Below are 13042 nucleotides of genomic sequence, written 5' to 3' on the forward strand. Positions count from 1 at the left end.
ACTCAGCTGGCTGTCCCTTTCAGAATAATGCAACCACTGCATTCCTTTTGGCAGCTCTGACTTGTGTTTGGAGATCAAACTGAATGTAGATAACATAAAGTCAGTGTCGGGCAAAGAGGCAGCCTCTGTTATTTTCTTATTAGGGAAGGACAGTAACAGGTTTTTGATGAGGCCTTGATGATTGTTAGGAACTGAGACAATGATGCAAGTGAGATAAATAAAATCCAAATTTTAAGTGAAGGTAAGCTGTTAAAACTAAAACACAAAAAATTTGGCATGTGGTACAGTTTTCTAAATCTTGTCCATTTGTCTACGCTGCTTAACTTTGTCCATGTCTAAAATCACAGGTGTTAGCCAGGTTGTCAGATCAATGTACTGGCTAAGGCAGGACACAAGTACTGAGTATGTGTTTGTAGCAATACAGATTTTAATAGATTTATGCCTAAACTCTGTCCTGGAGGAACCTGAAAAATTATTTGCTATCCAGAGCATAACTAACTGCATTGGGTTGCGTAATAGTAATGGGCCTGCCATCCACTTTCTCTGTAAAAGTCCAGTTCCTAGAATAATCATGCCAGAAGCGGAGGATTCTTAATTTTTAAACTCTTCAGCACTCTTAAAGATTTTTGGAAATTGCTTTCAAGAAGTATTCTCCTGCAATATAAACTTCTGAAACCAATTCCAGCTCAGACCTATTCTTCCAGCTGAACTTCTTCTAAAATCCCACCAAACTATAAAGTATGATCCAAAACAGCATGAACAACTTTTTGAATCTTCAAGGAAGTTGCACAGTCTCTGAGTTTCCTTGACTCTTCTTTTGGAGCCGTGAAATCTATAGTATGTTTGTACCTGTATTCATCAGGCTCTAGGATTTAGTTGCTTAAACACAGCATCTTAAATATACCATTTCAAATATTCTGTGATACACTAGATGGTTCCTCATAAGTTCAAAATGGAACAGATCTCCAATAGTTTTTCTGTCAACACCGTGGGAGTGGTCTGGTGTGGGGTGTTTGAAGTTCTTGGGCACCTGCCTTTAAGAACTTGAACCTCATCTGAGCTGTGGTCTCTCCTAACCTGTCAGTATCAGATGAGCGGCTGTGAAATATTTCAGACCCTCAGGCTGTCCCTAAAGAACTAAAGAAATTTGTCATTCATTGAATTAATATCAAGATCTTAATCAAAAAGGATTTTAAAATGTTGACTGGGCTTCTGAATAGGACCATGTAGCACTTGTTCAAAAAGAAAGAGAAGTAGGTGTAACGAAGAACCCCGTCTCCTTCCTGTTCATTTATTTTTAATTCAAAATGTTGCTCCTCTGTTACTTGAAACTCACCTGAAACACAGAGAGGAGGAAAGAGGATGACACTACATTAGCATCCTTTTGAAAACAGAACTGTTTCAAAAAGAGTTTGGTGGTTTTTGCCACAGTTGAAATAATGTTCTTGAAAAGATATTTTTTTTCTATCAGACTTAAAGTCAGCAAAATTCCTTTGGGAAGTGCTGCTTTTTTATCTATGTAAAAGTAGAACTGCAGCAATTGACATATAGATAGAATTCATTATCATAAGCACAGACACAATACAGTAATAGATATATAAAGAAGATAGCTAAGAGATAAATGTTTCTATGCATGTGTGTGATAATCCATGAATAAATGCATTTATGACTCATATGTATGTATTTCATATTTAATGACACCTCCATTTCTGGATTAAAAGAGCATGGACTAGATTCAGGAACTTACATGACTACATATGTATACGATACTTACATAAATTACATCAAAATAAATTTAGACTTTTTATCTTTACCTAGTGTTTAATATTTTCCATTTTTCTCTGAAAAACTTCCAAGCAAGATCCCTCCCATGTGGATTTCGAGCTACATGGATTATCACATCAATTGCATCCTGATCCAGGACAACTTCTGAGTTGAGAGACAAATTCAAAAGCCTAGTGGGAGAAACAAGGGAAAAAAATCTTGTCTAGTTTCACCAACACATAGTCTCACAACAGCACATCAGAAAACTCTCAGGAAAAAAAAAACCACGACCACTGCCAAATGGTTTGTTTAAATCTCCAAATGAGTTCCGTGGTTTATTTCTATGATTTCAAACACCAGTCACATTTATGAGTCATAAAAATCTTGATGTAAAAGGATTTCAGTAAAAGCAGAGTGGAACTTTACATGTGCATTTTAATGAAAAAAACTAAGATCAGACAGACTGCTCAACACATTTAAATAAAGGATATGCTATACCAAAAAAATAACAGCAATTATTATAGGATTTCAATCATTTCCAATGAATACAGGAAAATTTGGAAGTGAAAAGACATAATACATGTGAATTTTTGTATGCATTAATACAAAAATAGAAGACAGTTTAAACAGACAGCAAGCCTGTGCTTGAAAAGCAAAGTTCTTTCATTTAGACCAAAGCTCAGGCAATGATCTATAAATGTTGAATTGATTACCAGTAATCAGTTACAGATACAGATATATATTTCTGTACCTGTTGAGCAAGTTTCTGTCATCACTGCAAGTTAAGGCTTCTAATAATATTTTCTTCTCAGACACTGCTGTGGTAGAATGAAACTTCATCCAAATGAACTCCCATACATCTTCATCCATCAGTGAAACTCCTGTACAGTAGACAATGTCTCTCACATTGAGTGGGATTCTATAAAAGAAATCAGTAAGAGCATTGTGGTAAATAAGCAGCCTCCCGATATTTGGAACAAAGGTGACTACACTTATGAGACTCCAGAATTAAAGTGCAACAGTAATAATTTTTTGGAAGATTACATTTTCATCTCTTTACTGCCACCAAAATCTTCCAGGCTATCCTAACGGATTTTTCTAATGGGTAACACATGTTTGCCATTCTTTTCCTAACTCAGTCACATTGTCAGGACAGTATAAATTATAGTCATCCAGTTCATCAGCACATAATGTGCCACATAACCTGCGGGACAGGTAACATAAGCTCTCCAAATTAGCATGGGATCTTATCGCCCTGTTGCTGGGCTCTAAGCCAAATCTCCTCTTCTTGTCCTTAGTGCTGAGGTTTTAGAACAGGAGCTGATCAACCAGAAACTCCCCCTTGCTTGTGCTGTAAAGTGCTCCATCTTCATATAGCAACATGCAAGTAAGGAAGGATATACTGAGACAATGCTACTTAAAAATGCTGTTTTCAGGAGTGACAACAATAGAAAGATCTGTACATTAATTCAGCATATATATAATACCAGTAGAAAACCAGCTATGCCACAGGATGGTTGTGAACTGTGAGCACTGCTCAAGTAATATAAACTCTGACTGGGTTAAATGAAAGCTTCTTGAAGCCAAATTCAGACCTAGAATAGGATCTGCATATGTACCATTTTCTTCTAAAAAGATCTCAGCTGGGCTTTCAATTGCCTACCCTGCTTCTGTTTCCTATACAAGCATAGAACCTGAAACATTTGTGAGCTAAAGGGTATTCCTGCAGATAAAGCTAGATGCTTCCCAGAGGAATAAGTTTCTGATTTGCAGGAAGGAATGAATGCCCCATTTCTTGATAAAATTTATACCAAAACACAGTTGCTAATACCCGGGCTGAAACAACTCTGAAACTTCATATGCAAGGCCTCTTTAGAGAATCTGGAAGCAGATACAGCTGCTGTCGGTCCCTGGACACGAATACAGTGGGACAAAAAATGAAATTACCTCCGTAAAATATGGTATCAATACTGACACAACACAGAAAGAAAAGGTTACATCAATACTTTAAGACTTTCACCAATGTCTTATACCATAGACTGGGCTATCCCAGTCAAAAGCAAAGAGGTTCTTTTACTTCCATCTATTCATTCTCCAGAAAAAAAAACTTTTGTCCATTGAGATATTCTATTGTTGGGCTCTGTGATGAGTATTTTTGTTAAAAAACTTCAGCTAATCTCTTTGGACATGTCTGAGTCCCTGGAAAACGAAACCAGTGTGGTTTTTCAGCACTTCGAAGTTTTGGTTCTTCTTTGGTACTTCAGAAGGAAGCAGGCAAGGTAAGAAACCATATATTGATGACTTTGAAGTGTTACAAACTGTTGTTGCCTCTATGCGGTTAGCTGGTCCCAACAGCTATGATGGTTTCTTGAGAAAAAGAATAACAGGAATATGTAGCTAAATTAAGGCAAAACCAGGGGGAAAAGTGCACTCCTCCTACTACTGGCCAAAGAACTGTGGGGAATTAATGCCTACTGCTTTTTTTTATGCTTTTTCTGAACAGCAAAAACATCCTGAGGTTGAGGTTTTATTCATGTTCTCTGGCAACTGTAGTCATCAGCTCAGGGGGCGTATCTGCAGGTTTAGATGCAGTCACATGAATTTTGCTTCTGCTGAGCTGACATAGCTCAGGATAGTGCTGCTGCTTAGAGATTTTTAGCAGAGCCCCACACTAACAGAGCCACAAAGGGCTGCCTTGACTAGCACTGAGGTATTTTGCATTTGGTGCAGACAAACCCAGACATTTATTCAGGAGTAAACTCTCCAAAGCAAAACTGAAATGGCAGGCAAGAGAAATATAATCCATTTCAATGTTACTAGGAATAAGAAACCTTTAACTATGCGCAGCACACACCAGTAATATTGCCTTCTAAAGCAAAATCAGAGGTGCAATGTCTTCATCCAGAAGTACTGCTGGGTCAAAGCTTAATCCTAGAGCAATTAATCAACTTGCAACTACAGTTGAACTTGATGATCTTGAAAGTCTTTTCCAACCCAAACGATTCTATGATTCTATGATCTCTGCCATGAACTGCTTCCATCTGGCCAGGGTAGACTGGTATTACAGTGCAGAACCTGGCATGGATTCAAGATCTTACTGTTTCTTCTCCTCTCATCACCAAATTGCCGTGTGAGAATATGCATATCCCAAGCCATGCAGGCAATCAGCACTGCTATGGTTATGACCACATAGCTCAAGCAAATCCTACATGTCACCAACACATAGATGGGACCTCCAAAAAATGCACGTTCCACAGTTTCTCCCCTTGATGCTTCCTGTTAACATCTTAGAATCTTGAAAAAAGTTAGTAACTCTTCTCAGATTTCCCAGGATCAGTAGGTATTGGCTTATGTATGTTCTATGCAACTGCTTCTGTGGTCCCTATAGAACTGCTATGCCAAGACCAAGGAAGTACGAAAATCCTTAAAGCTAACCAGATCCATTAAAAGAAATAATGTTTAAACATACATGGGCAGTAAAGAAAAAAAATGAAAACTTTCACCAGCCTTTCCATACTGCTGAATTTTGATTCTCAAATCCAGAGTTAACATTAGTAAAATGTGAGTTTGGTTGACATTTACAGAATTATCCATATGTGCTAGGTGCTGAATTTCCATTTCACTGAAATGGAATTTGCACTTCTTACTCAAAGTCTATCATTAATATAGATATTTCAACAATATTTCAATATTGAAAGCAATAAATAATAAATATTGAAGCAATATTGCAACAGTAATGAATATCAACAGTTTATTTTTATGCATCCAACCCTTGTTTCAGAATGTGCACGCAAATGAAACTGCATAACATTGAGTCTATCACAGAAAATTAAGAATACATATTCAAACAAGACACTAAAATTAATGGAGCAGATATTTAGGTGCTGCTTTTCTGTTGGCTTCTATTAACTCAGAATGAGGCTTGAAGTTTTCTAAATAACTGCAGCTCTCAAAACTTTGGGTCAGCAATTACAGCAACATAAATATGCGGCCATATACACATATACTGTATAGAATGTGAAAGTGATATTAATTATCATTGTGTCTTGACTTTCTGATATACTACGTTATTTGTCTTTAAAGCACAACTTCCTTACCAGCTTAAGACTTTTTTTGGTTTTAGTTTGGCATTTCATACACTGACAGCAGTCATGAGAACACATGCTAAACCAAAAGGACTAAGGGATGCTATCCTGACCACGGGACCAACCAAGCCCTTACCCCCAATCTGTCTTATCATATGATATCTGAATATGAAGATGAACTGAACCCAGTCAAGTCTTATTTCAATGAAGGAAGGACTTTATATCTTGACAAACACTAAATCATTTTCTTAGACACACACATAGTTTTTCCTGAGTTTGCTGGCAGAAATATTATCTCTGGTTTACTACAAGAGATGCAGTTCAGCCAACAGATACTCTAAGGAACTATAAGGCACTGGAAAAGGTAATTCTTTTTTGGTTGATTGCCCCATTAATTCAGGGAAGAACTGTGTGCTGGAAGGACCGTCACTCTGTGTTTGGCTAGTACAGTCAGTAGCAGAGGTACCCTAGGAGTGGATGTCTAACCCCAGAAAGGTCAGCATTGCTCACTTGTGAGGTTTACATTTTTGAAAATTACTGTGAAACATAACAATTCAACGGGCTTTGCCAGCTACTCTATTTTTACATTCTAAGGGCCAACACCAGCAATTTTAGCAGCGGTGTGGTCAGTGAATGCAAGGTCATTTCCATGCTCTGGCAAGGAAGGAGGACTTAAGACAAGTGATGGCACTGATCCCATGCCCATATTGTAAATGTCATTATGCTCCTTGCTAAGAAAACTCTATTGCCACCAAATCGGTAATAGCATACTTGCAGTACTGCAGCAGATCTACTCAATAAAGTCCAACCAGTTGCTCCAGGGAAGGTTTTAGGTCTCTATCTATAAGTTAAGTCACTAGGATAATGTGAAAAAAACTCGTCCCTACAAACCAAGACATCAAAACAAATACTGATTTTAACTGGCTTAGCTTCAGAAACTGCAAAACCTATGGTTACAAAAAACTACAAATTACTCCTGTGAGAGGCTTGTAATCAGGACTGTAGACAGGAGGGTTCTTCTTGTGGAAAGGAAAATTGTTTATGAAAATGTGAGTATCCTCAAAGTAATTTCTCTTTAACTATTGCCTCAACAAAGAGCCCTCTAACTGAATTTTCTCCATTTGTGGGGATTTTTCTTTCTCTCTCCTCCAGTCATTATGGTTTTGCATTTAATTGTTACCTAAACATGTGAAATCTCCCCAGTCTACAGATTTTTTATTTTTATATCTTCATGTAAAATGTTCCAAGATTGCAGTTCCAAGGCACTAGATCAGCATGTGAAATGTTTTCCCTCTGTATTAACTGAATCAAGTGGATAAAATTACCATTGTTTCAGTACCGCTTAGGTAGTAACACTGCAGAACGTATCCCCATGTTATATTAAACCTTATCTGGGCCTTCAAGGCTGCTCATATTTAAAGAGCTAATATGATTGATGGACACTTCAGAAGAATAAAGATAAAGATTAATTTTTGAAAGCATCATTTTAAATGGCTTTTATTTGAATACTGATCCAATTTATTTAACTTTATTTTTCTTGCTTAACAGATATGATGGTGAGAATGAAATATGTAGCTAGCAGAGCTCATGTTTAAAAATTAAACACTTTGGGAAAAAATTAAAAATTAAACAGTTAGAAAAAAATTAATTAAAATTGTGATGTGCCTTTACAGGGATTTTTTTTCAAGAGTGAATAATAAAACTCTACAATGAGCTAAGAATAATCTTCTAAGTTATAATTAATTGGTACATACTTGCTCCTATTTAAAGTATGTTCTTACAACTGGAGATACACTTACAAAATTGGACCATAATTATTTATCTTCTGGGCAAATTGTGTTCTATTTTTTCGAAATGTAATAGCACACAGTTTAGACAGTTCTTTGATTAAGTGACAAATTTCAATACCATTTAGGGTACTATTTGAGAAAGAAAATTAATCAGAAACATTAATTTTTATTTTTGCAACTATTTAACATTCAACTTAGGACTATTTTTCTTGATGACTATATTTATAGTCTCACTTAATAAGTTACAAGGCTCAGATAACAAATAACAATGAAGCACTGGTACTTTCTTGGCAGATCTGAAACACAGATTCTGTTATAAGGAACAGCACCACGCAATGTTTAGTTTATAAGATGGCAGTCCCAAAACCTATACTCCCATGCTCTATTACAGAGTCCAGGAGCCATGCTGCTGGCACCACTGCACACTGCTGGCACAAACCCAGTCTGAAAAGAAAGGGCAGCATTTCCCCTTGAAAACTGAGGCACAGAGCTGTCACGGGCTTGACATCCAGCTGCCTATCACGCATTGAATTCAGGGGATATTAACTGAGGATGTGGCTTCTCGGTGTCTGTGGCAAAGCTATGCACAGACACATCTCCTCAATCCCAGTTCTCTGCTTCAGAGCTTCAGGTATTGCATGGGTCTGACTAACACGTGACTAGCACGCTCAAGCTCTTCAACACTGATTTTAATGACTGAGTAGTGAGTTAAGCACTTCTTTCTGAGACTAATGCCTCAGCAGATATCCTTGTTTTGTCCTTTCTGGACAGTTTTTGCAACAAAAATATGGCCCTTTCTGTTCAATGGTTCTGCAGGGTTGTGAAGAGATCATTCCTGAATGAGAAAATTGGAGACAAATCCATCTAACTTCTAAGGATTGCAAATTAATTATTGCTAATCCATAATCGCTACACATAAGCGATTTGTGTGTGATCACTTTATTTGTGATCACACACTGAAGTTAGCAGGCAGAAGTGCCACCTGAACCATCTGCCCCATGAAGCCAAGTTTTGTCGTTCACAAGACAAAATCCTCTCTCTTTTCAGACATAGTCCCCAGATGGTCTTTCAGAGCACTATCTCCTTGATTAACTCATGCACTCAACAGTGTTTTCTTCCTTCTTAAACAGTTTTATTGACTTGAGTGCAAGATTCTACTCAAACGTTGTAACAACCTATTAATTAGTTAAATCACTTCAGCAACACCGGCTGACATTAGCTGGCAAAGTTCCAGTAACAATTCAAAATGTATGAATAGCTATGCCTGAATTTTTTCAGTAATTAAAACTTCTAGGGGTTAAGAACACAGAAGAAGGGATCTATTTTATTGTTTTACATTTATTAGACATTCATGTGTGAAAAAAATGAAAATAACTCTCATTTTTTCATGTTTGCTGCTATTGATTTCCAAAAATAGCTGGTGGGCATCAAACCCGTGAAAAAAGCTAGTGCCTCTTCCAAGCAACTAACAAACATAATTAACCTGTTGGCCACGTTCCCACAAATACTTATGAGGGTGGTTAAACATAAGTATATTTATAAGTTGTTGCAAGACTGTAGCAATAGTGTGCCCATGTGAAACAAAACAAAAAAATTATGTATATCAAGTCATTAGAGAGAGAAATAAGGGAGAAGAAAAAATACTTTGTTTGGAAAAACATTTGATTTTCTATCACCTAAGCCAGATTTCATTGAAATGAACTCAATTAATGACTGGTAATTTGTTAATTACCACTCCCTCAGATCTATGGTTAGTTTCATTTATAAACACGTTACAGTCTCCTGTACACTCCTGCAGTGCAATTTATTTTTCTGGTGCCATTTCTATTGAGTAGTTAATGGTCCATCCAAATAAGCACACTGCCGATTCAGGCAGCTGGATGGACAAGAATGCATTGTTCCTTGCAGAGGAAATACAAATTCTTCAAAAAAAGTACGGGGATTTAGTACTCTCAAATTAGGCTTGTTTGTTATCACTGTCTTTGTTCAAATTAAGTGATGGAAATCATCTTATTTCATAACTTGTACCTTTCTTAAGACTGATAAAGAATTAACTAGTGTTTGTGACGGTCACAGCAATGTCATGAAAGTCTTTGAAATGGCAAACAGAAGTCACTGGAAAAGACAATATTCACATTATTAGACTTACAAAGATTAAATGAGGTAATTGAGTACTAGGATGCAATCATCCAAGATCCCAATTTCATTTTTTAGTAACCAAAAGTAGTTCATCTATAGTGCAAAATGACATACGGAAGTGTTCTGACTTGAAACCCACGGACTGAACAGGAAAATTCATGGCATATTCTACTTTCAGAGATCTCTGGCCCCATATCAGCAGCTCAAGACTTCTCAGAACAACCTGGATGATTAGAGACCAGACCAGACTCAAAACATCTAGATTTACAGGCAGGATCGTCTGGCAGTCTCTACTTCTCATTCATGAAGACAGACAGATGCAAACTTCATGAACCCATGGGCTACAGAATGGTGGTGACTTCAGTCTAATTCAGTGCAGCAGCCTGCACTCCACTGCAAACATCATCTATTCATCTGAGCATTGCTTTCCTTAAGAGACAGAAAAAAAGAAAAAACCCATGCCTTCCTATCACTTGTGTCAGAAAGTGTAGGCTGAACATACGCTCAGAATTGCAAAAAAAAGAAAAACAAGTATTAGAAAGAAGCTACATTAGCTCTCCTTTCCAAATAGCATAGCCAGCTTAGCTCTGTTCATCAAAGATTAGCAGATTGCCATCAACCATAAGGTCAGCATAACAGGTGCAAAGACAAGAGACACCAAATTTGCAGACAGCTGAATGCAACTCTCACTTTAGTCAAGTTTGATGGTGTGTGGAATATTGGGTTTTTCCATTATTTTTTTTTCAATATATTGTATCTGTAAGGCAGTATTCCAAGTAAACAAAATTGATCAGAGTGCTTGTGACAGAAGAATAATAGTAAAAATAGTAAAAACTGCATGAAATCTAAAATCACCCTAAAGTGATATGAAGTCTGGATCAATCAAATCCATTTACAGTAAGTTTTCTAGGGGTATTGAGGCAATTAATTAAGGTACTTTGCTTCCATTTGAAAGGCAGCAACCAATAAATAGAAATGGTTACACTTCTAAAGAAAAAAGAAAGAGCAAACTGAAGTGGTTATGACTAGCTGGGGAGGCTCCCAACTGGTCCAGTAACATCTTAAAGAAACATTGCCACATAATTGCGTCTGATGCGATACTATCATCTCCCACTGCTCACTGCTGTATATTGGCAAAATAATAGTATCACCACAACCCTACTAACAGAACCACAATAAAACATTCCTTTTTCTACTGAAGGCAAAATCAACTGTCTGAGTTCGGTGCAGCTCTCACTTACTCACACATTCATGCTATCCGGTCGAACTTTGCCTCAAGCAAACATACATCCATGGTCCACTTTGCCAGCAGAAATGTGTACGTGGCAACCTGTAGCTGATGGATGGCAGCAGTAGCTGGAAGAAAATCATGCCTTCACCCACAGAGAGGTTTGCCAAAACACGCTTGTGTGTACGGCTAAGTTATACTTCGAGCCATCATAGTGTGCATTGACAGGTTCCCTGTTGTTAGGATATCTCTTGTCAGGAGTTTACAGATTGCAGCTCTCCACAAATACTTTCTTGAACCTCAGAAATACACGTTTACTTAGTCTATCCAAGGCAGAAAGTCTGAAAATGCTAATCCTCTTAGAAACATGTTTTTCTTTCAGAATAGATATGCAGTGAAGGTTAAAGGGGTTAACAAGGCTGATCCTCAAGCTCAGGCAGTCATTGTATGGTAATTTTGTTAATTTTTTAGGCTGAACCACAATGCTGTTATATCTAAGGAGTGTGAATAATGTATTTCTTCACACATGAAAGAGCTTCATAGGGATGAGCTCAGCTAAATGAAGGTAGAAGCAAACATCTTAATTTTCAGCCAACAGTAGCTTCTCTTGTACAGCATTCTGCTGTTGACTGAATCCCAGAAACCTTACATTCTCAAACTATAAAGGGACATGTCAATGTGCTTGTATGTTTTCTGCTACGTTTGTATTCTGAACATCAGCATGGAATTTTCAAGGGCTTCCATTGCTCCAATACAGGAGTAGCATATATCCCAACTTAACAGATTGAAAATGTTTGCCTTCATATCAACTATCAAGTCAGAAGGCAATGCAGACTTGCAAGTAAAATGTGCTGGAGCCATCAGTCATTTAAAAAGAGCAAAATTACTTGAATTCATTGATTAGCAAGACTGTAAGACATACCCTGAACTCTAATCCCAGATTTTCAGCTAAAAGAAATAATCACTTCTTTTTTAACAATTGCAAAGATTAAAATATGGTATCAATTCCTAAACAAGTACAACCAGTTGTCTCCTTATAGCCTCTTCTACGTGTAATGTTATGTGTTTGGTTTGCTTCTCGTAGAGCCAAACTTCTTTTTCAGAGCTATGTTCCTTGCTTTAGCATTGTGTTTTGCCCTGCAAAAGTGGCAGTGAGCAATACCACCTAAAGCTCTTTGCATACTAAGTAATCCTGGTATTTCAGGTACCCAAGGCTCCCTCTTTCAGATGAATGTTTTCATCTTTAGGCTGGAGAGCTGTATTATTTCTCTTGATAGCAAAGTAAATCCCAGTGGCTGAGCTTCAACCAGAACAAGAAAGTGCGTTGCAGTGTCTTAATACTATCCAAAACTCCTCAAAGACAGGTCATTGGGGTTGTCTTCTGCATGTGGCAGATGCAGGGCTGAGGTACTAAGCTGAAGCTCTACCACAATCTCAGAACCACTGTTTAGATGGGGGTTAAGGAACAGCTTCTCTGCCAGTGGTGTTTGAAAAGAAAAGGAGCAGACCTTTTCCTGTTTTAGTGACAATTTTGAAAGGCAAAGTCACCTTTTGCAAGGACCTCTAACTCTTATGATCACTATTTACATACTCATTCGATATAAGTATCTTTCTCACTGTAGTGATGGACCCTAAGAGGGCCCACTCTCTCTTCAGTCTCATGTTAAGAGGCTCTTCACTCAGCATAGTGGCTGCCACTAACTTAATTTAGAAGTTCCCAAATCCCCTTGCAGGAAGCATAACCCCAAGCATTTGATTCTGCCCTGTGAGTCAGGCATCTAAAAATGAAGCGCTGCAACACCTAAGTCACTTTAGAAATTCAAGCCTTCAAGCCTCTCAGCTGACTTCTACTTCAATGCGCTGAGGCTAAACTTGCAGATCACATGTGCTTTGGTTTTTTTATTAATTCCATAAGAAAATCTGAAGTGCTACAGTTAGAAATATAATGTCTTTTTTCAAATAATGCTGGAAATATAAAGAGGACCTCCGGCTTTGTGCTATGAATGGCCATTATTTTACTTGGTGAACACTGGCAA

At 37.5% G+C, this 13042-nt stretch overlaps 1 protein-coding gene across 1 annotated transcript in view; it reads right to left on the bottom strand.

The window, feature by feature from the left end:
* TRHDE (thyrotropin releasing hormone degrading enzyme) overlaps positions 1–13042 on the bottom strand; it is a 214307-nt gene that overhangs the window by 12726 nt on the left and 188539 nt on the right. The window contains exons 16-17 of the mRNA XM_056338965.1: positions 2516–2683; positions 1815–1955 (exon numbers count right to left, since the gene is read on the bottom strand). Of these exons, the coding sequence (XP_056194940.1) occupies positions 1815–1955; positions 2516–2683 (309 nt within the window). The remainder of the gene's footprint in view (positions 1–1814; positions 1956–2515; positions 2684–13042) is intronic.

The sequence above is a fragment of the Falco biarmicus genome, chromosome 5 (assembly GCF_023638135.1).
Source record: "Falco biarmicus isolate bFalBia1 chromosome 5, bFalBia1.pri, whole genome shotgun sequence".
NCBI lineage: Eukaryota > Metazoa > Chordata > Aves > Falconiformes > Falconidae > Falco > Falco biarmicus.